This window comes from Ictalurus furcatus, chromosome 6 (assembly GCF_023375685.1).
Source record: "Ictalurus furcatus strain D&B chromosome 6, Billie_1.0, whole genome shotgun sequence".
In the NCBI taxonomy this organism is placed as follows: Eukaryota; Metazoa; Chordata; class Actinopteri; order Siluriformes; family Ictaluridae; genus Ictalurus; species Ictalurus furcatus.
Window position 1 is genome coordinate 17,504,522 of NC_071260.1, and position 22,938 is coordinate 17,527,459.

Sequence of the window (22,938 nt, forward strand, 5' to 3'; positions counted from 1 at the left end):
CCATACAGCGGTTTAACAGGACAGGTTCCACTCAGAACAGGCCCCGCCATGGTCGACCAAAGAAGTTGAGTGCACGTGCTCAGCGTCATATCCAGAGGTTGTGTTTGGGGAAACAGACGTATGAGTGCTGCCAACATTGCTGCAGAGGTTGAAGGGGTGGGGGGGTCAGCCCGTCAGTGCTCAGATCATACGCCGCACACTGCATCAAACTGGTCTGCATGGCTGTCGTTCCAGAAGGACGCCTCTTCTAAAGATGATGCACAAGAAAGCCCACAAACAGTTTGCTGAAGACAAGCAGACTAAGGACATGGATTACTGGAACCATGTCCTGTGGTCTGATGAGACCAAGATAAACTTATTTGGTTCAGATGGTGTCAAGCGTGTGTGGTGGCAACCAGGTGAGGAGTACAAAGACAAGTGTGTCTTGCCTACAGTCAAGCATGGTGGTGGGAGTGTCATGGTCTGGGGCTGCATGAGTGCTGCTGGTACTGGGGAGCTGCAGTTCATTGAGGGAACCATGAATGCCTACATGTACTGTGACATACTGAAGTAGAGCATGATCCCCTCCCTACGGAGACTGGCCGCAGGGCAGTATTCCAGCATGATAACGACCCCAAACACACCTCCAAGACGACCACTGCCTTGCTAAAGAAGCTGAGGGTGAAGGTGATGGAATAAAACCTATTGAGCATCTGTGGGGCATCCTCAAACGGAAGGTGGAGGAGCACAAGGTCGCCAACATCCACCAGCTCCGTGATGTCGTCATGGAGGAGTGGAAGAGGACTCCAGTGGCAACCTGTGAAGCTCTGGTGAACTCCATGCCCAAGAGGGTTAAGGCAGTGCTGGAAAATAATGGTGGCCACACAAAATATTGACACTTTGGGCCCAATTTGGACATTTTCACTTAGGGGTGTACTCACTTTTGTTGCCAGCGGTTTAGACATTAATGGCTGTGTGTTGAGTTATTTTGAGGGGACAGCAAATTTACACTGTTACACAAGCTGTACACTCACTACTTTACATTGTAGCAAAGTGCCATTTCTTCAGTGTTGTCACATACATATATATATATATATATATATATATATATATATATATATATATATATATGTGTGTGTGTGTGTGTGTGTGTGTGTGTGTGTTATGTGCTACTTCTGGTACGCTCATATAAGCTTGCCCATTTAATGATGCTTGGCTGTCTGAAGTTACTGTAGGCTTGAGTCGTAATGCCACAGGATGAGGCACTGACCTCTTTGGCTCTCTGAACAGCATCACTTGGAGCATTCCTGATCTGTGGGGAGGACTTGGTGTTTATCTTGTCATACAGCTGGAAAAATATAACAGTAGAAGTGATTTTAGCAATGTCAACACAATACTGCTTCATGTGAATAAAACACAATATGGAGTAACTCCATACTGTAGCAAAATTGAACAGTTCTGTTAAAGATATTTCACATACGTAGACTGCTTATATGATATATGTGGTTAAACAGTATGCATTATCAGTAATTAACCAGGATTGTGAAGTATAAACGTGTCTCAGAAACAGAAGTTTATTTTTAGCCATTACAATAGTTGTATTTTTGACCAAATCACAGATAATACAATATTTCTGAATATGTTTTCCACCAAGTATCTCCGGTAGTCTTCAAGTACTTTATTATCTGAAATAAAGTCAAGTCATTTAGGATTTGTTATTCTGCATAATGTATTGTGCTTATTACAGTCCTGCGTGAGCAGTGTGCACTGACAGCATGCACCACAGGAAATATTCATAATGATAATCAGGCATCAGAACAACTTTAAACAAAATGTGTTGGCAGTTAGTCAAACAGCACAACACTTCATTTTAAAAGAAGAAAAATATTCAAGTTTTCAAAATTTCAATTCAAAACATCAGTCAAATCATCTATTTGATTTGTGGGGGGAAGGGGGTGGGTGAACTATTTAAAACTGACATCTTCCAAACAAGACAAGCAGCTTTAACACACCCAATGTAATCATTTACTAACTATTTAAAATAAATAAATAAATAAATAAATAAATAACACTAGCGTGTCTTCAGCTCATGTACTTTATGGTCATAGACAATGACATCTCACCCAGAGAGAGAAAGAGAGAAAGAGAGAAGCAGTAAAAAAAGTGAACAAAGTATTCTCTGTGGTTTCTGCTTTCTCCAGGTCATCAGCTGAAGTTTGCTCTGAACAAAGGGTGTCATTAATTTTCAGTTTAACTTTGATGAGCATGCTTCAAGAAATCACCAATTTGAAAAAATATGGCAGAGAATAAATGTTATACCATGAATGTTTCTGCAGAAATACACTTTTAGTTTTCATAAACACACACTGTAGTTTCCTGAGCTGTGGTCAGATCACCCTGCAGATACTGAACAATTATACCGCTTACACGCCGCCACACAAATAATAGAACAACCTAGCAAGACACTGCCAGAAAATATATATATATATATATATATATATATATATATATATATATATATATATATATATCTATATATATATATATCTATATATAGATATATAGATATATATATATATATATATATATATATATATATATATATATATATATATATATATAGATAGATATATAGATATATAGATAGATAGATATAAAAGCAGGTGAAAACCCTGCTTAAGAACAGAGACATTCTCTAGGAAAAACATCTTGAGGGGAAGCAACCTGCAAAACCCACCTCTGACTAATTCCTGAAGCAGCCCTAAAGCAGCCCTTAACCTATTTGCGAGTGCAACACACTTTTAAGAACGACACCGGAGGGTCGAGACCCCCAGGTCAAGAACCTAAAAAGATATGAATAAGGAAAGACAGATATACAGAGTATGTTGTTAAAAACAACATAAACCATTCCAATGAGTGAAAGACAAATTACACCAAAAGGCTGAAAAAAGTAACATTATGTAACTGAATCACGAATCATGATATTATTTAAAGCCTAATGGATTCATCTACTTAGTATTATAGAAAGTAACAAGAACGATCTACAATTTCATGTGTACCTTTCAAAACAAACCCCTTAAAAAAACAGCAGAGGAGCAGGAGTCTAATTTATTCATGTAGAATCTTGAGACATTTGCAGACAACCAAGTTCAGCTTTCTAAACTTTCCAAACCAACATAGTGTTCAAATAAGCCTTTGTAACTAGAACAACAAAATAACACTAGGACAGAAAATGGCCACATTTACTCACCAAACATTATTAAAAAAGAAAAAAACAAAACAAAAAAAAAGACCAGAAGCTCATCAGCTATCATCCAGACTAACCAGACGCACACTACAGACAATACTGCAGCAGCCTGGGCGACCCTTGTTTCTTCCTGTGGATCATGGAGCTCAAGTTTCAGACAAACTGAGCTCTATGTGCATGATTTTGAAAGAGCTGGCAATGTCTTGAAGTGTGGTGCAGGCCATCAGACAAACAGACCCTGCTGCAGCCATGGTACTGAAGGGAGCAGTCTGACAATAGGTGCCATTGTTCCTGGAGCTGCAGTCAGGTTTTCAATAGTACATGTGCACTCACAGAACCAAGTGACATTCCTACTGTCCTTACTCGCACAAGACAAGGCGCTACCCTTTAGTTAGCGTACACTGAGACCTTTGAGCTGATGTGTGAGAATCCTACCACACACAAAACACAGCTCTGGGTCCACAGCTGGAGCTATTCATACACAGAGAAACACACCCTTCAACACTACTGACTGTGTACAGACACACAAGATAACCACATGCACGCATGTGTGTGTGTGTGAGTGTGATTTTTATAAACATAGAGACAGCAGACGAAATAATGAAGGAGAGAGAGGTTCTCATTATGTCTCGATATAATATATATTATATAATAATCTTGTGCAGATTAGAATATTTTCAGAGTGGAAACTACTTTAAATACCCCCTGCTGCTAGACTTAGGCTCACAAGCATGAAAGAAATAAAGTCAATTTATTAATTTCTTTGAAGAGGCACTGTGACACAGGAAATAAGTGAGACTAAGTGGGACTTTTCTTCACACTAATGTGTGAAGTGAGCCATGCAATTACAACAACCCACTGAGGGTTGAGGTGAGAAAGATCAAAAACTGTGTAGACTGTCTACACCAAACGCAAAGCAGCTATGGCTGGAACCCTATCAAATCAAAAGACTATGACATCTGAGCTACTATTTGACCTGCTACAATCAGCATGAGTCATGTGTTTGTGTGTGTGTGTGTGTATTTGTCTAGGAATCTGTAGGACATGACTCACATCAAGTAGCGTGTGGAGATGCTGGTCCTGGAAGACACTGTGTAGAAAGTCCAAGTCTTTCTCACTGCAATCTGTTAGTGCATGGATCTCCTCCAAGCTATCCAGTACCTGTGATACAGCCCCTACTCACAGACACACACACAAGCAAAAGTGTGATTTTCCCAACAATGTATACTTGTTAGATGTACAATGAGAAAATCATAATCTCAGAAACATAATTACGGTAAATCAGATTCAACACTCGATAACATGCTTTGACATTATTTCTCATAGACATCACAAACACATACAGAATTATAGCTCTGACGAAGGAGGAAAAGTAACTTAGGAACTTGATTACATTCTACAAATTGCACACACATTACAAATGACAGGACAGGTCAGATAAAAATACCTACTTTCTGCTGCTAGCAGTCCTTGAGGAAGGCCAGCATTGGACAAACACAAACATTACATTTACAACAAAGTTTGGAGGATGCTCAGTAGAAGACATTCAGGAGGAAAAAAAAGAAAGAAAGAGAGATGCGTTTCAAGCACATGACGCCAAATAACAAGCTTGAACACACATTAAACTGGAGCTTTTATGTAGTTTGTTTGTCTCTCAATGTTACTCCAGTGCTACTGAAATCTTTCAATAAATAACGTTTACACGTTGATGCGCTCTGCTCTGTAATGAACCTGTAAATAAATACTGCCATCTTGAAGACGCAAAAGAATATCAGTGCTGTTGCTAAACTGCTTCCAGTGCATAATGGGGTTTATCAGTCTTGCTGAAACAAAGCACAGTACACAGTGTCTTGGTAGATGAGTACCAGATGACGTGGGATCTTCAGAGAAGTCTGGCAGCTCCTCAGGTGGGTCACCATAGAACGAGCTGAACTTGTGGCTGGACACTGCTGCTAACACAGCACCCTGAACACGAGAACATGAGAATATGAACTCTGTCTTACATTAAAATGTAGACTTTGCAGTGCCAATGTCAGGCTGTACTTATATAGTGCTAGTGCTAAGGGTGAGCTTTACTTTGAGCTTTCTCCGTGCATTGAACTTCCTCAGCTGTTCCACCGTCTCAGGCAGGTGGATTTTGTAGGCGTAGCGGTCTCTCTCCTGAAAAAAAAAACAAACCACACACACACACACACACACACACAGGGCATTCCATTTCTTTACAGAAGATGAGGAGATGACAGAACAGTGCTGTGCTGATTTCCTTAAAATGACCATGCTTCTAAAAATATAAATGTAACTGTAACTAACTAACCACAAAGCCTCTCACCACAAGGAAGCTACTAGTGAGGGTCAAGTGTCGGGTACCTTGAGCCACGGGTGATTGAGGGCCTCGTACACAGTGATCCTCTCAGCAGGATCCAGCATCAGCATGCGTCGCACCAAGTCTTTAGCACTCTCTGAGATGTGAGTCCACTGTCGTGGGTTCATCTGAAGAGGGGGTTGCAGCACACAATGCAGCACACAAAAAGAATGATGAGAATGATGTCTAAGAAGTGAATGAACACTCTGTGTTGTACTGTTTTTCATTTATAATCTTTACACATATGCACACAGTGAATGTATCTTTTTAACAATAGTTAAACTATTAAAGAAAAAAAAAAAAACCCTTTTGACAGGTAGCCTTTTTCCAGTGTACACTTAAATAGGGCATATTTCCAAACTGCGTTTCTTATGTGTGTACTCAATTACGTAGCCGCAGTGTTTCTCATTAATTACCTAGACTGTGGTAGCCCATCACAATTGATCTCACCACATTTTCATAATGAACCATAAATATTTTTTACACTTTTCATTCGGTAAAGCGTCTCTCACTCCATCACTGACCCACGAGTCAGTCAGAAATCAGTTCTGATTGGCTGTCTGCCACTGTGACGAAGCGTTAGCGAAGTTACACGTTCTTCATGAACACTCGTGAAGAGAACACATCCCAAGAATTAAAAGGCTAGCTAGTAAACTGGTAGAACACGGTTAAATATACCTGTATTTCCATATTTGATGGCATATAATGTTAATATGTTGCAAGGGTATTAATCGAAAACTATCAGATTAAACAAAACAACACATGAAGAGTGTGAGAGCATCAATAAAGCGCTTGGATTTTTGCCACGGATCTGCAGCCATAAGCATGAGCCAACCGTTTTGATTTTCCATAAATATTCCAGCTAGAGCCATCCATTTTCCATTTCAATTGACCCAAAGCACAAAACTACATTTCATACTGATATTTTTTCATGCATCTTCTCAGAGAAACCTATTAATTTTGACAGTCATTGAATTTTCATTTTTCTTCAAACATGCTTGAGTGATACTACTGACAACCAAAAGCACAGGACTGCATTTCCCATTGATTGCACACTGATTTTCCTTATTGCCAATTCTTTCATTCCTGCTCTAGTGCGCAAAACACATAGATTTTCAAACTCCTTGACTTTCTGAGCTAGACTTACACATGAGCTAGCCGATATGACGTCTTCAAGAGTTTAAACTCAAGTCTCTGCCACTGATAATTCAATAGTGCTTATGCATAGCCTTGGTTTTACTTTGAAGAGCATCACCTAATTAAACTAATACCTTGTATTTGCCTTTGATAATGGCCTCAAACAGGCGCTCTTTAGTGCCATAGAAGGGCAGGCAGCCACTGAGCAGGATGAAGAGGATGACTCCACAGCCCCACACATCCACTGGCTTCCCATACGGCTCTCTCTTCACCACCTCAGGAGCCATGAAATGAGGGGTGCCTACTCGGCCTGCGGAACACACATCATTATACACTCACTGACCACTTTAATAGGAACACTGGTATACCTGTTCATCTATGCAATGATCTAATCAGCTAATCATGTGGCAGCAATACAGAAAATCATATAGATACAGTTCAAGAGCGCATCACATCAAACATCAAGATGGGGAAAAAATATGATGTCAATGACTTTGACTGAGGCATCAGACTGCTTTGAGTATTTCAGAAAATGCTCATCTCCTGGCATTATCGTATGTATTGTCTAATATCCAGTGATCAGCAATTCTGAAGGCAAAGACACCTTGTTGATGAGAGAAGTCAGAGCAGAATGGCCAGACTGCCTCAAGCTGAACACACTTTAAAACCATGGTGTGCGGAAGAGCATATCAGCTTGCACAACACATTGAACTTTTGAGACCAATGGGCTACAACAGCAGAAGACCACACTGGGTTCCAATTCTCTCAGCCAAGGAGAGGAAACTGGGCAGCTGAGAATTAGAAAAAGACCATGCAATGTTTTTCAAATCTTCAACCATCTAGTTTTGGATATCACTGAGAGCTTATTTTCCCCCATTCTGATGGTTGATGTGAACATTAACTCAAGCTCTTAACTTGATTTTATATATGCATGATTTTATACACTGTACTGCTTCCACTATGGCTGACTGGGTAACATCGCCTGGTCTTTTTTCAATCTTCAACTGTTCCTAATGAAGTGGTCAGTGAACGTATGTACGCAAAGTATGCAAATATCAGACACAGAGACACGGATGGATTTTGGGTTTATGGATGAAACTGATAATGCCTGTTAAATCGACAGAAAGCTCTTTTTTCAAAATGCTGGATGTTGTAATATGTATAGATATGTATATGTAGATGAGGGTAAGTGTATGGATATTATCAGGTTTGAACTGTTTTATATATTAGATGTGGGAGGAGGATTCAAAGCAACCTCATGAACCTTTATTCTACTGGCAACACAGAGAGGATGATTCAAAGCAACCTCAGGAACCTTTATACTACTGGCAACACATCTGCCTGAGTTACAGTTCTTGCTTCTGAGAAAATGACAACAGATGTCTTGCTAATAGCAGAGAAACCCCTGTGAGGTTATCTGCATGATAATAGAGGACCGGCTGTGTTCCTAGAACTCGTTATAGTGGTTAAGCTACAGAAAAAGTAGAAGTGCTCAGACTAGGATGTCTCACACACACACACACACACCCCTCCCCCACACACACACACACCCACACCCACACACTGGTATACAGCACAACAGGAAGACTTATTTCCTATGTTGCAGAACAGGAAGACTTTTGCAAGATTAACTTGCAACATAAATAAATCGCGCCTCCTGATACCTATTGCATGTACAGAGCAGTACACATGAGGACATTGCTTACCTCCAGCCACTAATCCTGACTCTCCGAGTTGTATAGCAACTCCAAAGCCACCCAGCTTCACGGGAGCAGAGTTCTCCTTTGATGCCAGCAATACACAGTGAGGCTGCAGGAAGGAGAAAAAAAAAACCACACAAACCGCATTACTTTTCCACACAGACTAAAGGAACCCTAATAATGCCTACTGCAACTCAAGTTTTGCACGTTCACATCCAAAATCCAATTTTGTGAGCAGTTAAATTATTTTTTTGATTATTTGGGGTAAAAAAAAAAAGGCTTTTTTCAAAAGCAAAATTATCTTATACAGCTTTTTGTAAGTTTATTAACAATCCCCCCCAAGCCATTATCATCCAAGATTCAAATTACGCATAATATGCCTAATGGGTATAAACATTTTTGCTATGGAGGTATAGAACAACCAGATAACCAAACTGACGACACAATGTTCTACTGCTGTGGTCTTCAAAAAACTGTGGTTGAGGCTTCCCCTTTCTAGTCTTAAAAAAAGAAAGCAGCATCTGCAGTTTATCACACAAGTGTTGGTCTGCATGATATAACCAGTGGCTCCGGAGGAGAATGAATATAATTTTGTGCAAATTGTAAAGGGAAGCAGAGAAAACAATTTATAATTTTGCAATTAACCCTATAGAACAGAACATTCCTGAGATTGTGGAACAGCAAATCTGATGGTTTCCAGAAAGAAAAACAATCTAACAGTAAGTAACTTGGCATGAAACTAAAATAATTTGGACTCATGACAGTAATAGAGTCTTAATTCATCTACTCTGACTGGTGTTTGTATTGGATTTAGAACTTCCAAATATTTATGAATTGTTTTTTTCCTGGTTTTGCATATCGATATTGATTATTTGTTATAAAGTGTACTTGGTGTTGTTCTCAAGCACACGTGTCTATTTTTCTCTGGAGTTAATGCTGAGTGAAACTGCTTGTTAAGAATGAAACAAATAGTAATTTTGTTACACTGAGCAACATCATATAAGCACTAACACTCTGCTTTTCTTTTAAAGGCCTAAACTGATTACGGACGTAATGGCAGAGCACAATTTCAACAATATCTCCCGTATTATCTACACTAATGCTGAAATACAAAAACAAGACCATCTAACTAGAAAGTGTGGCAATTTCAGTTTGAATGATGGCAGTCTCCGGGTCCCGTTGGCAGTCTTCTACTTGCTCATCTTCCTGTTTGGCTTAGTTGGCAACCTGCTAGCCCTCTGGGTGTTCCTGCGACTATACTCCAAGAAGAATTCAGTACGCGTTTTCCTCATTAACCTGGCTTTGGCGGATTTGGTCCTCATGATCTGCCTGCCCTTCCGTGTGGCTTACCATGCCAACCATGACTCCTGGAGCTTACATCCTGTGCTCTGCAGGGTAGTGGGCAATGTTTTCTACATGAACATGTATTTAAGCATTTTTCTGCTGGGGTTTATTAGTATAGATCGCTATGTGAAGCTGCAGGGGGTCTATGGCAGGCGGAGGTTCCTCAGCAGTAAGCAAAGCGTTCTCACATGTTGTCTCCTCTGGGTAGTGGCTACTGTCAGCATAATACCTATGATTGCCACGGGTGGAGATCGCACAACATCTAATATGTGTTTCCAGTACAAACACCTGCTCAATGCCAAATGGAAGGCCTACATAAATATCGTTGTTGTGATTCTTTTCTGGGTGGTCTATGGCATTCTGGTAACCTCTTATGGGAAGATAGCAATGGGGCTGCTTCAGGTCTCTGAGGAGAGGCCAGACTTTCCAAATGCGGCGAAGTATGGCAGAACCGCTCGGAAGTCCTTCTTTGTCCTCTTTCTCTTCACCTTGTGCTTTGTACCCTATCACTTGGTGAGGATCTTCTACATCTACTCACAGATCACAGACGTTTCTTGTGAGTGGATTCAGTTAGTGGACAAGATCAACGAGTTATCTCTGCTACTGTCTGCATTTAACAGCTGCCTGGATCCAGTCATGTACTTTGTGCTGTGTGGCTCAGTGCGCAAAGCGGTACTGCGAGTGCTGTGCAAAAACTCCTGCCTGAAGACTTCTGGTGGCTACAGCAGCTCCAGCTATGAAAAGGGAAGAAACCAAAGGGAACCGCCTATACAAAGCGACACCAGCACGCTGTAAAGAAAGACTGACATTCATATCAATCATCCAAACACATGACTGACCTGGACAATGGCTATTCCACTCTAGTTCTTTTATTAACCAGTAGCTCTGAAATGTGTTATTGTTATACTAAATGAGCATTATCTTTCAAAGTACATGAAAAATTGCAAAAGAAGAATGTGTACGACTGACCACACAAACAATATTTCCAATATTTGTTTTAATTGGTTTCGTGGATCGTCCCTGATTTTACAACCCTGTGTTTCTCTCTGACTGAAGTTAGAAGAAAAAAACAGCCAACCAACTAACTTTACTATTTTGAACTGAAACATTCAAACAACATCTTTGAAGAAAATTGCTCCCCCGCCCCAGTACAATTCATTATGACCAAACACAGCAGCTGAAAATAGAACATAAATAAGGGTTACAAATAGGGCACCATACACTGACAGAATAATACCATTGTGGAGGACATAAACACTACAGAGTTTAGTGTTATAAAAGCAACATGTGAACTAATCAGAGGATGAGCTCAGAGATGTATCAGCCTTGTTCTTCTCATAAAATATCCGTGCATAAGCCAATAAACTGAACGCAAATGCTGCATCAGAAGGCAAGAGGAAACCAGCAGGAGAACAAAGCCAGTACTGTAGATCAGCACTTTGTTAAGCAACAAACTGCACTAGAATCAACCGGATAGTCTGCAATAAAAGGTATGATACTATTCATCACTATTGTTTACTGTATATAATTATAAGACGAAGCAACAAACTAAACAAATCTTTAGAAACACTACTGTAATGATCTTAATCTTTATGTGATTACGATGTGTGATGAAACACACTTCTATTCAGGTTGTATATAGGTTCCGACTAGCACTAATTTATTTACTAACCTGTCTAAATTGGTATTTTATTAGATCTGTGTTTTATTATTATAACACTGCCACACTGCTGTAACCCTGCAATTCTAAAACCCTAAGCATCTACGTTTTTACGTACTTGCTGTATTCTAATACACCCGATTCAAATCATCAGGTAATTATCAGGGCTTTACAAGCAGAGTGTGTTAGAACATAGGAATCGCAAACGTCTACTGCATGGAGCTTCATAATTTACAAATATGTCTAAAGTCAATAGAGTCAATCATTGAGCAAGTGAAATGTCATGGTGGTTATTTATATTTATTTCACATTTATTCATTTAACAGGCGCTTTTATCCAAAGCGACTTACAAATGAGGAAATACAAGAAAAGCGATATATCACGTGGAGAACAATACAAGTAGTGCTACAATACAAGATTTTTTTTATTGAGTTCTAGAGAAGCAAAGCGCGCAGAGTAGAGCAGAATATTTTTTTATTATTATTTTTTAAATATATTGTGGGGGGGGGGGGGTCGGCAAGTTAGGGGTTAGTTAAGCGTTCATGGAAGAGGTGGGTCTTTAGCTGTTTTTTGAAGATAGTGACAGATTCTGCTGTCGGGATTGAGGTTGGGAATTGTAGCCAAGAATTCATACATCAAGGTCATTAATGGTATTTCTCAAGATTGTGGCCACAAAGTACTTAAGCCATGGCTAACTATTTTATTTAAAAATGAGTGAAATCTATAGAATTAGACCATTAAGGCCACAGGAACCTAAACATGGATATGATTGATAATATTATACTTCAAGCTTGAAATGATGTATAAATATATACTGGAGTCACTGACATTGCTCTTTTACATAGAGTATCTATGAAGCTAATTTGCATGAATAGAAATGTGGGACAGGAAATTCACCATGTCACCTCTTTTTTCACTTCCTCCCCTCTACTCTGTAAAAGCAGTTTCCTGGTGCCTGAAGACTACCACTTCACTGTTCTGCCTTGGCGTTATCTCCTTCTGGCTATCCTGGGCTTCCTGACCAATAGATTGGCTGCACTGGACCACTGGAGGACTAAGAAGACACCCACAGTCATCTTCACTTCAGACATAGTGGTCTCAGACCTGATGCTTTGCTGCAGCTTTCCCTTTAGAATATGGCTTCCTCCTATATACATAGTTCCCGGTGGAAGGCTGGCACTGTGGTCTGCTCAGTTTTTTATGGTCTCATGTTTCTACATCAACATGAGTTTCTTTGCTGTGGACCAGCATCAACAGCTGTGTTACAGAAGTATGGCTACACTGCAGGCTGTTCCTAGTCTTCAAGTGTCCACGTCTCTGTTGGCTCCCCTGCCTTGGCACCTGGATAGTGGGAATCACCTTTGTCATTGGCTCTATGGCACATAGAGCAGGCCTGAAATCCACAGAACAAGAACTGAATAACCAGACCAACAACTCCATGTAAAATCTTAGAAAGGAGTCTCGTTTATATATTACCTAAGAGACCACGTTTCAGACCAAAAACACAATGAAGGTTGCTGGGTTTTGCTGCAAAAATAAGAAGCAAGTGCGACAGTTAAAGTCTCCAGAAGAACCGTGGCTGGTTCAGCAAGATACTCAATAAAACTTACAGCTCATTTCCTTATAAAACTGTACAAATTGTACCCGAGACTACTAATACATTTTTTTTTAAAGCAAATGGTCGACACACTAAATATCGACTTTCATTTATTTCCATTTACTACTCTTTATAGTATTTTTTTTTTAAATGTAGAAACATTTAATTTCATTATGTTTGAAGGCATCTGCACAGCATGTCTTTGCATGTGCCTAAGACTATTGCACAGTACTGGGGATATTTAGCATGGCTCCTACTTTCTTCAGCAACAAAGTGCATAATATGGCACCAAAGAAGGAGTGTACATTTTATTGAGAATATATACAGAATCGATTTCAGTTAACTGCTTATAACTATTCATTTATGAAATTAAAGGAGATTGGCCTGGATGAGCTTTAGAGCCTGAATGGTGTGATGAGAATGAAATTGAGGTGCCTGATACATATTACTGTACAAACAAATAAAATTTGTAAATAGCTAACCTGTATGAGCGGTTGGCACTAATGTGTAGTGAAGAGCTGCAACAACTAACCCATTATGAAACTTGTCAACGAATCTCATTACTGATAAGTTGACCTGTGCATGGGATGGGGCATGTTTACTCATTGTGTTACTTCCGTTCCGAAAACGACAGAGATGTAAATAAATGTATCTATATGTCCATGCTGAAAACAAGCATTGGAAATATATGCAGACAACTGCATATAAAGACTCCACTCCAATTCCACTGAAAGATGCCTCGCCTACATCTACATTTATATCTACTAATCTAGCAAGTGGGAAAAAAATACATTACTGACAAATAAAAAGAATTTACCAATAAAGTTTACAATGGTATATACAAAAAATAAGAAGTCTACACACCCCTGTTAAAACGGCAGGTCTTTGGAATGAAAAAAAAGAAACTAAATCATTAAATCAGATAAATCATTTCAGAACATTTTCCACCCTCAATGTGAAACTACAACATATAAAAATTAAGTGAAAAACACAAATATTTTAGGGAGAAAAAAAAGTTACAATAACCTGGTTGCATAAGTGTACACACCTTTTTATAATTGGGTATGTGGTATGTATCACATTCAATCTCATGTTCAAAAGTATAGGTGCATCTCAAGAAATGAGAATATCATGGAAAAGTTCTTTTTTTCCGTAATTTTAGTCAAAAAGTGTAACTTTCATATATTCTAGATTCATTACACACAAAGTGAAATATTTCAAGCCTTTTTTTGTTTTAATCTCGATGATTACGGCTTATAGCTCATGGAAATCAAAAATCCAGTATCTCAAAATATTAGAATAAAGAATTCATAATACAGAAATGTGTACCTTCTGAAAAGTATGTTAATTTATGCACTCAATACTTGGTCGGGGCTCCTTTTGCACGAATTACTGCATCAATGTGGCGTGGCATGGAGGCAATCAGCCTGTGGCACTTCTGAGGTGTTATGGAAGCCCAGGTTGGTTTGATAGCGGCATTCAGCTCGTCTGCATTGTTGGGTCTGGTGTCTCTCATAGATTCTCTATGGGGTTCAGGTCAGGCGAGTTAATGGCCAATCAAGCACAGTAATACCACAGTCAGCAAACCAGTTACAAGTAGTTTTGGCACTGTGGCCAGGTGCCAAGTCCTGCTGGAAAAGGAAGTCCGCATCTCCATAAAGCTTGTCAGCAGATGGAAGAATGTTTTAAGTTAATTAGCTGATTAGAGCTCTTCTCAGGTCGACATTTCTGTTTTATACTCTTTATTAAATATTTAACTTTCTGTGTAGTATGCTCTGGCCCCATTCCAATGCGGTATGGCGATGTAGCTTACAGCAGGTTATGGTCGCTGAACTGCTGGATGTCGAGGTGGTGCGCCGAAAACAACGTGGGCTTTATAGATAATTGGCATAGTTCTGAGGGCAAAGCTGGCCAATTAGGGTGGGAAGGTGCTGCTCTCATTTCTTTTAGCATAGCACATAGTCTCAGAACAGGCCAAATTAACCGGTGACAAACCAGAGCCAAGGCCAGGGAGCAGACAAGCAGGCTTAACCAACCTCCAATCTTCTGCTAGTTGCACTTAGGTTCCACTATATTGAGACTGTGTCTGTTTCCAGAGCTAAACAAAAATGGGGAAATACTCAAAGTTTTAGTAAATTAACATGAGCCTAATTAACATAAAATGAAATCATACTGAATGCACGGCCAACACTGTTGGCAACAACTTTAATCTGAAGTTAGGACTGTTAAATATTAAATCTCTTACATCCAATAAACTATTATTGGCTCACTGCCTGATCCCACAGAACTTGAACAGGCTACTGAATGCTTATAGTCAACCTACTGCTACATGCTAGATAATGTAGCTCCACTTAAAAGAAAAATAATTAGAGAGAAAAAGCTAGCACCCTGGTATAATGATCACACACGCAGCTTAAAACAGACCGCTGGAAAATTAGAAGATAAATGGCTTCAAACTGAACTGGTAGTATGTCAAACAGCATGGAAGGACAGCCTCCTGAACTATAGAACATTTCTTATGCTGCTGGATTAATGCATCTCTCCACCCTAATAGAATATAACAAAAATAATCCTAGATGCTTATTTAATACTGTAACAAAATTAACTAGGATTGAGACACCCAGAGAAACGTGCACACCAATATGTACCCGTGATGACAAAAATTTAAAATATCAGGCAAAAAATTCAGACTATAAATTTAAAACCAGACAATTCTGGGATGTTTGGATCCTGACCCATTCTGCTCTCCAGACCGGTCAGATCCATCCTGATGCTCTACTGGTTGAGTTCTCATCACTGGGAAATCACTAACTGTTGCTGAGGATGGCCCCACATGGACAGCCTAAAGATCAATGAGATTACTGAAGATAGTACCACTTAGGAACCATGAAAATGGCTTTGGACTGCAACTGGTATGAACAGTTTTGCTATGATTGGTTAGTACTACAATTGCTATGATAGCTTTAGGACTGCAATTGCCATGAACAGTTTTGTAGTCAAATCTCCATCAGTGAACAGTTGATATCAACAAAGCAGACTTCATGTGAAAACTATAATGCATCTCCGGTTTACACAACTGCATTTTTTGACCATGTAGTACACATTTATACAAGGGATTACTTTATAATTGCACGATTTGTTGTCACCCAAATGACGATGGGTTCCCGTTTGAGTCTGGTTCCTCTCATGGTTTCTTCTTCATATCGTCTCGGGTAGTTTTTACTTGCAACTGTCACCTCTGGCTTGCTCATTAGGGATAAACCTTTAAGTTTCTAAATTTAAAATTTAGATTCAAAATTGATATATTTCTGTAAAGCTGCTTTGTAACAATGTCCATAGTTAAAAACAATACACAAATAAAACAGAATTTAATTGAATACCCAGAGTAAAGCATGATGGTGGCAGTATTATTTACCTTTTTAACAGCATTTATCTCACATGTTCTGAGTTAAATGTCAGCTGTAGAATTTAACATAAGTCTCATTGTTGCTATTCACTGCACTGTTCACACTAACAACAGTGCTGAAAGAATGGCTTTTTAATTCGGTAATAAGTTCAATTTAATAAGTTCTGTTGGCTAAATTTCTTGTTATTTTTATTAGTTCATTTAAACGTTTTAAAACTTTGTCTGCTGTCACCTGTACAGTGTGTGTAAGTGCTCTTCTCTGGTTTAATGAAGATGTGATGGCACAGGAGTACCATGGACACTGACAGCGAGTACCTGATTACAAATGGAATTGATTAGGCTTATGTCCATTTCATTATGGTGTGTAACTATCCAAAAACATGACCAAATCCTGATCTCTTTACGTGGCATGAACTTTGCAGGCAGACAAGGAAGTAACCTTAAAAAAAAAAAAAAAAAAAAAAAAAAAAAATATATATATATATATATATATATATATATATATATATATATATATATATATATATATATATACACACACACACACACATTTCATGGACCACTTTATTAGGAACACTATAGTAATACTGGGTAGGGCCTCCATTTGTTCTCAAAACAGCCTCAATTCTTTGTGGCATGGATTCCACAAGATGTTGGAAAAATTCCTTTTGGTTGCATCACGCAATTCCTGCAGATTTTTCCTGTGCACTTTCATGTTGAAAATCTCCTGTTTTATCAAATCTCAAACGTGTTCTATTGGATTCAGATTGGGTGAGGGGAAAGTAGAGATAATCGGTTTTCCAGATATTTAAAGAGCACCTATTATGGTTTTGAAACGTGCCAAATTTTGTTTTAAAGGTCTCATACAACAGATTTGCATGCATCCAAGGTCAAAAAAACACTTTAATGTGCTCATAATTTAACCTGAAGCATTACCTTTTTTCCCCCCAGTGTCACAAATGACTCGTTCAATGATTCGCTCTAAAGGATTCATTCTAAACTGCTCCTTTCAGAAAGCATACTCTTTTCTGATTGGTCAGATGTCCAAATCTGTTGTGATTGGTCAACCACTGTCAGCGAGCAGCTGATGAAGACCAGAGGCGGGGCTTTTTGTTACAAACCTATATAGGTTTGTGCAGGAAGTAAGTCTGGAATTACTAATGACTCGTTTCAGCTGTTCAGAATCGGTTCCTTCTTTTGGGAGTCAATAACTCTGTTTGTAGTGCGCTTTTATTTCTGAAACTTTGCAGACTTTTCACATACACAAACAGCTATATAACACACTACATGAAAAGTAATGTCTGAAAAAGAATCATAGGTGCACGTTAAGCATTTTTCCATAATCGGACATTGATTTTGTAATATCGGCTCCACTGATAAATGCCATCTTGTGGGCATTTTGAGAATTGCGCTTTATTTAACATGGCCATTAATGCACAAATTAGACGTGTTACATAAATGCTTGCTATGCAGTTTAAGCAGCTTGGCACCAAGAAATAGAGACAAACTCATGGAGTCATGTAATCTGTTTACCTCATCAAAGCTTTTATTAAAAAAACAAAAAGACACATTAGTAGCAGAGCACATTTTTGCACTCTTCAAGACCCCTCTAATTATTGGTGTATAAATAAGATGGGTTTTTTTTGTTCGCAAGGAGGAAGTGAAATTGACAAAATTGCTATGAATAAAATGGTTTGTTTAGTTCAGTGGTGTTAATGTTAATTTTGTTATCATTGTATCAAAAACAGAAGTAAAACAATAAATAAATATCGCTTCTGCATATCGGTTATTGGACATAAACATGCTAATAATCAGTCAAATCAATATCTGCCGATCTCTACTGGAAAGGCCACTGAAGAACATTGAACTCATTGTCAACTTCAAGAAACCAGTTTGAAGCGTCTTTTGCTTTGCGACATGGGGCGTTATCATGCTGGAAGTAGCCAATAGAAGATGGTAAACTGTGGCCATGAAGGGTTGCACAAGGTCAGCAACAATACTCAAATAGGCTGTGGCATTCAAGCGACAATTGATGAGTAAACATTTCCCACACCATTACACCAGGACTGTTGTTCCTAATAAATTGACTGGTGAGTGTATGTATGTTTTCTTAAAAGGAACCCCGACTATGAAGACTTGTAGGCCTTAACACGCATTAATTGCCCTCTCCTACTAAAATACATTGTTAGAAACACATAAAATTAGAGATGCACCGATACTAAATTTCACAGCCGATACCGATAACCGATTATCGGCCGATACCGATAGTTCTGCCTGAAATAATTAATTCCACAATTCTGAACGAAATGCAAATAAAAACATTATTCTCATTTCAACAAGTTGTTTCACAGTAACTGGTCTCATAAACAAAACACATTACTCTAATTAACATCAACACATTAACTAAATTCTAAAAAAACCTCCTGTTAGTCTCACATTCACTCACCACAAACAAAAGCATTTCTACTTCATCACTGAACATCAAACTGGTAATATATAATATAAACCTTTTGTTGTTTTGCTGATATTAACTCATAGTAACATTAACTGGATATGAAATATACTACTCTACAAATATTTTTCTGTGCAATATATACCTTTTTTTGTTAACTCATCATCATTTAAATCTTTCAACGGTGTACTGGTGCTTAAATTCAGTGCGAACAGTACAGGAGCATCACGCAAATCGAGGCGGGGGCGGTGGGGCGTTAAAGCGGAAGACTTGATTTCGCTGCTGCTCACTTCCGGTGTAATTTTTAATTTTTTTTTTTTTTTGCAGAGATTACAGAGATTACAAACTGCAGTTTTGCCATCAATCCACACAAGAGACATCTTTACACACAGCACGAAATCGATGTGTTTTCCCGCCCGCTTTTGATTGTCAGGATATAATCGGCCCTGATCATCAGATGTTTTTAAACTAATCGGCCGATAGCGGGAAAAATAGCCTTTATCGGCCGATAATAGGGGTGTGTGTGTGTGTATATATTATATACATATCTTTACATCGGTGCATCTCTACATGAAATATTTTCATTACTTTAAAAATCCTTAATGTTTAATACACATTTTTCGGAGGCCACCATTACGTTACATGTGCAGTGCACTCTGGGTCGATTACTTTAATAAAAGCTAGCCTTCTTTACAGTAAAAGAGAAGTGAGTCTATAACACACTGCCGCCACAAAATAACTTCCTGCAGTGACTGGAGTGTACACACACTGCTCGTTGGCAGATGTTCCTGACACAGTAAGTGGATACTTTTTTAAGAAAATAGATAAGACAAAGAACAAGATGACAATTGTTACATATAACCATTTAATACCTCTTTAGTTTAACTTCACAAGCATTTGCTTCTCTCTTTGCAGCTTTCTATTTTCCACTCATGCGATTCAATACAATACATGCAACCTGTACTTGTTGTATTTTATATACAATCTGTAATTGTTGGCATTCTTGTCAAAAAATAAGTAAATATTTATTGACATTACCAGGAAATATTGGAATAATTTCTGGGACAGGTTTTGCACACATTATTTGAAAATGTGGTGTGCCGTGTAAAAAATAACCCCACAAAATAAAAACCCACACTGGTTAAGGAATATGCAAACACATCGATTTGTGTTGTTTGCATTGCATTAGCTCTTAAATCTAAAAGTAGTTGCATTTCTGTTTTGTCTTATTCACTAAACTTGCTGATGTTATAGTAAATAAAAAAAGGTTATGTTCAAACTGTCAGAAGCTATTACTGTATTTCTTCTTCTTTGAACAAAAGACTCTAAATATAAAAACTTATTTGTAACTATTTGTTATTAACTATTTCTATTTGTAATATTACACTGTATACACACACACACACTACATTACACTCAGGATATGGTCTCAGTTTAGGCAAATGAACAAGCTTAATGACTTTTCTATGTTAAGTCCTATCTGTAATAATAATCTATTTCCTGCTGGCAAAATATAGCCTTTTTGTACAGTGCCAGAGGGTTGGCTTGGGCTAATGTAATAATTTTTTAAATATTGGTAACACTTTCACCAGTTTTAGGGATCTTTGAGATATTTCAGTTGTCACAGTGCAACCTATTTTGTTACTTTCAAGTCTGACATTTTATTCAAAATCAGAGTTTAACTTTCCCTTTCTTACCATCTACTTTGTTACTGGATAAAGGTCTCTTTCTTTTCGATTCCTTTGGTCCTTAAAGGTCAGATTTCAGTAATATACAATATAATGATGTCTTTAAATAATGTGATAATTGACAGAATTAGAGGGGAGTGGGTAAAGGACACGGGAATTAAAATATCCGATGAATTATGGGAGGAAGCGCTTAATTAGTAAATGGATCAAGCTCTTCTGCCCGCCTCAGTCTTATACAATTTTATAGTCTTATACAGTGCCTATTATACAAAATCTAGACTTTCAAATATCAGGGATGTGTGTAACTGATGCAAGTTTGATAAGGCAGATTTTGCTCATATGTTTTGGTCCTGTCAAAAGTTGAGCGACTACTGGATGTTCATATTTAAAACACTACATGAAGCTTTTAGCTTAGATGTACAACCTAGCGTCGAAATCGCTATTTTCGGAGAAAAGAGTATCGGCCACGGACGACGAGGAGGAGACGATGAGTACTTTTGCAGGAAAGAGCTTTATTACAAAACAGGCAGATTAATTCAAAACGTGAGACAAAAAAAGTGGTCTAAACAGGAAGATGGTCAGGCGAACGGCAAACAAGATAAACTAAGCTATGACTGGAATCAGATAACGAGGACGAGAATAAGATCAAAACCATGAATGCTAAATGAAGAAGACAATGCCTTGGTATGTAGAGACACTAACAATACTTCGCCCCGAACGTACACACACGCATAAAGACCAAACAAAATCAAAAGGGAAAACAAACACCTGAGAAACATTAGGAGACAACCAATGACATGACAGGGGCGGAGATATGACATCAACCAAAGCAAACACACATGTAGAAAGAAAACAAAGTCAATGTCATGTGTAAACCCGGAAGCGCACCCTCACGCTTCGAGCTCCGGAGCGCGCTGCATGTTCCAGCGCTTTGGAGGGAAATCGTGACAGTATCACTGACGAACAATATTAAAAGTGTTATTTCGTTTTAGGAGAAGGATACTGTTGGAGTGGAAAGCGCCTAAGGCTTCAAAGTGGATGTTTGATCTGATATTTTTGAAATTAATATCATTCATATATTTACACGTATTCTTGATTTTTATCTAGAATACAGATTGTCTAGAATATATACATGCACACGGTGGTGCTTGAAAGTTTGTGAACCCTCTGGAATGTTCTATATATCTGCATAAATATGACCTAAAACCATCAGATTTTCACCCAAGTCCTAAAAGTAGATAAAGTGAACCCAATTAAACAAATGAGACAAAAATTATATACTTGGTCATTATTGAGGAAAATGATTCAATATTACATATGTGTGAGTGGCAAAAGTATGTGAACCTTTGCTTTCAGTAACTGGTGTGACCCCGTTGTGCAGCAAAAACTGCAACTAAACAAGTTTCTGCAACACATTTCCAGTTACTGTTGATCAGTCCTGCACATCGGCTTGGAGGAATTTTAACCCATTCCTCAGTACAGAACAGCTTCAACTCTGGGATGTTGGTGGGTTTCCTCACATGAACTGCTTGTTTCAATTCCTTCCACAATATTTTTATTGGATTAAGGTCAGGACTTTGACTTTGGTCATTCCAAAACATAAACTTTATTCTTCTTTAACCATTCTTTGGTAGAATGACTTTTGTGCTTAGGATTGCTGTCTAGCTGCAGGACCCACTTTCTCTAGAGATTCAGATTATGAACAGATGTCAGTAGTATACTTCAGAATTCATTGATCCATCAATGATGGCAAGTCGTCCTCACCCAGATGCAGCAAAACAGGCCCAAATTATGATACTACCACCATCATGTTTCACAGATGAGAAGGTTCATATGCTGGAATGCAGCATATGAACATAACACTTCTCTTTTAAACCAAAAATTATATTTTGGTCTCATCCATCCACAAAACATTTTTCCAGTAGCCTTCTGGCTTGTCCATGTGACCTTTAGCAATCTGCAGGTGGGCAGCAGTGTTCTTATTGGAGAGCAGTGGTTTTTTCCTTGCAACTCATGGACATTAACATTAGCCAATGTGAGAGAGGCCTTAATTTGCTTAGAAGTTACCATGGGTTCCTTTGTGACCTCGCAGACAATTACACATCTTGTTCTTAGAGTGATCTTTGTTGGTACACCATTCCTGGAGAGGGTAACAATGGTCTTGAATTTCCTCCATTTGTACACAATCTGTCGGACGGTGGAGTCCAAACACTTTAGAGATGGTTATGTAACCTTTTCCAGCCTGTTGACCATCAACAACCCCTTCTCTGAGGTCCTCAGAAATCTCTTTTTTCATGCCATGATACACTTCCACAAACATGTGTTGTGAAGATCAGACTTTGATTGATCCCTGTTTTTTAAATAAA

General features: G+C 38.5%; 2 protein-coding genes across 12 annotated transcripts in view; one reads left to right on the plus strand and one right to left on the minus strand.

Annotated features, from left to right (window-relative positions):
- caska (calcium/calmodulin-dependent serine protein kinase a) overlaps window positions 1-22,938 on the minus strand; it is a 167,024-nt gene that overhangs the window by 24,140 nt on the left and 119,946 nt on the right. For 5 of the 9 annotated variants that reach the window (XM_053626801.1, XM_053626800.1, XM_053626797.1 and 2 more), the window contains exons 6-12: window positions 8,432-8,534; window positions 6,860-7,035; window positions 5,594-5,716; window positions 5,303-5,386; window positions 5,092-5,191; window positions 4,280-4,404; window positions 1,250-1,327 (exon numbers count right to left, since the gene is read on the minus strand). In XM_053626801.1, the coding sequence (XP_053482776.1) occupies window positions 1,250-1,327; window positions 4,280-4,404; window positions 5,092-5,191; window positions 5,303-5,386; window positions 5,594-5,716; window positions 6,860-7,035; window positions 8,432-8,534 (789 nt within the window). The remainder of the gene's footprint in view (window positions 1-1,249; window positions 1,328-4,279; window positions 4,405-5,091; window positions 5,192-5,302; window positions 5,387-5,593; window positions 5,717-6,859; window positions 7,036-8,431; window positions 8,535-22,938) is intronic. The other 4 variants (XM_053626793.1, XM_053626798.1, XM_053626799.1 and 1 more) reach the window with 1 other exon arrangement.
- Window positions 8,754-13,363, plus strand: gpr34b (G protein-coupled receptor 34b). 3 transcript variants are annotated; one of them, XR_008386121.1, is made up of 3 exons: window positions 8,754-9,144; window positions 9,457-11,259; window positions 12,371-13,363. XR_008386121.1 is itself a non-coding variant. In XM_053626811.1 (2 exons), exon 2 carries the CDS (start codon window positions 9,479-9,481, stop codon window positions 10,562-10,564), a length of 1,086 nt encoding a protein of 361 aa, XP_053482786.1. In that variant the 5' UTR covers window positions 8,754-9,144; window positions 9,457-9,478; the 3' UTR covers window positions 10,565-13,363. The 3 variants fall into 3 exon arrangements, 1 of the variants encoding a protein (XP_053482786.1); XR_008386120.1 differs by having other exon boundaries at window positions 12,374-13,363; XM_053626811.1 differs by having other exon boundaries at window positions 9,457-13,363.

What these genes read in the sequence shown, in the direction of transcription:
- gpr34b (XM_053626811.1), top strand. Translation starts at nt 9,479, where the DNA reads ATGGCAGAGCACAATTTCAACAATATCTCCCGTATTATCTACACTAAT.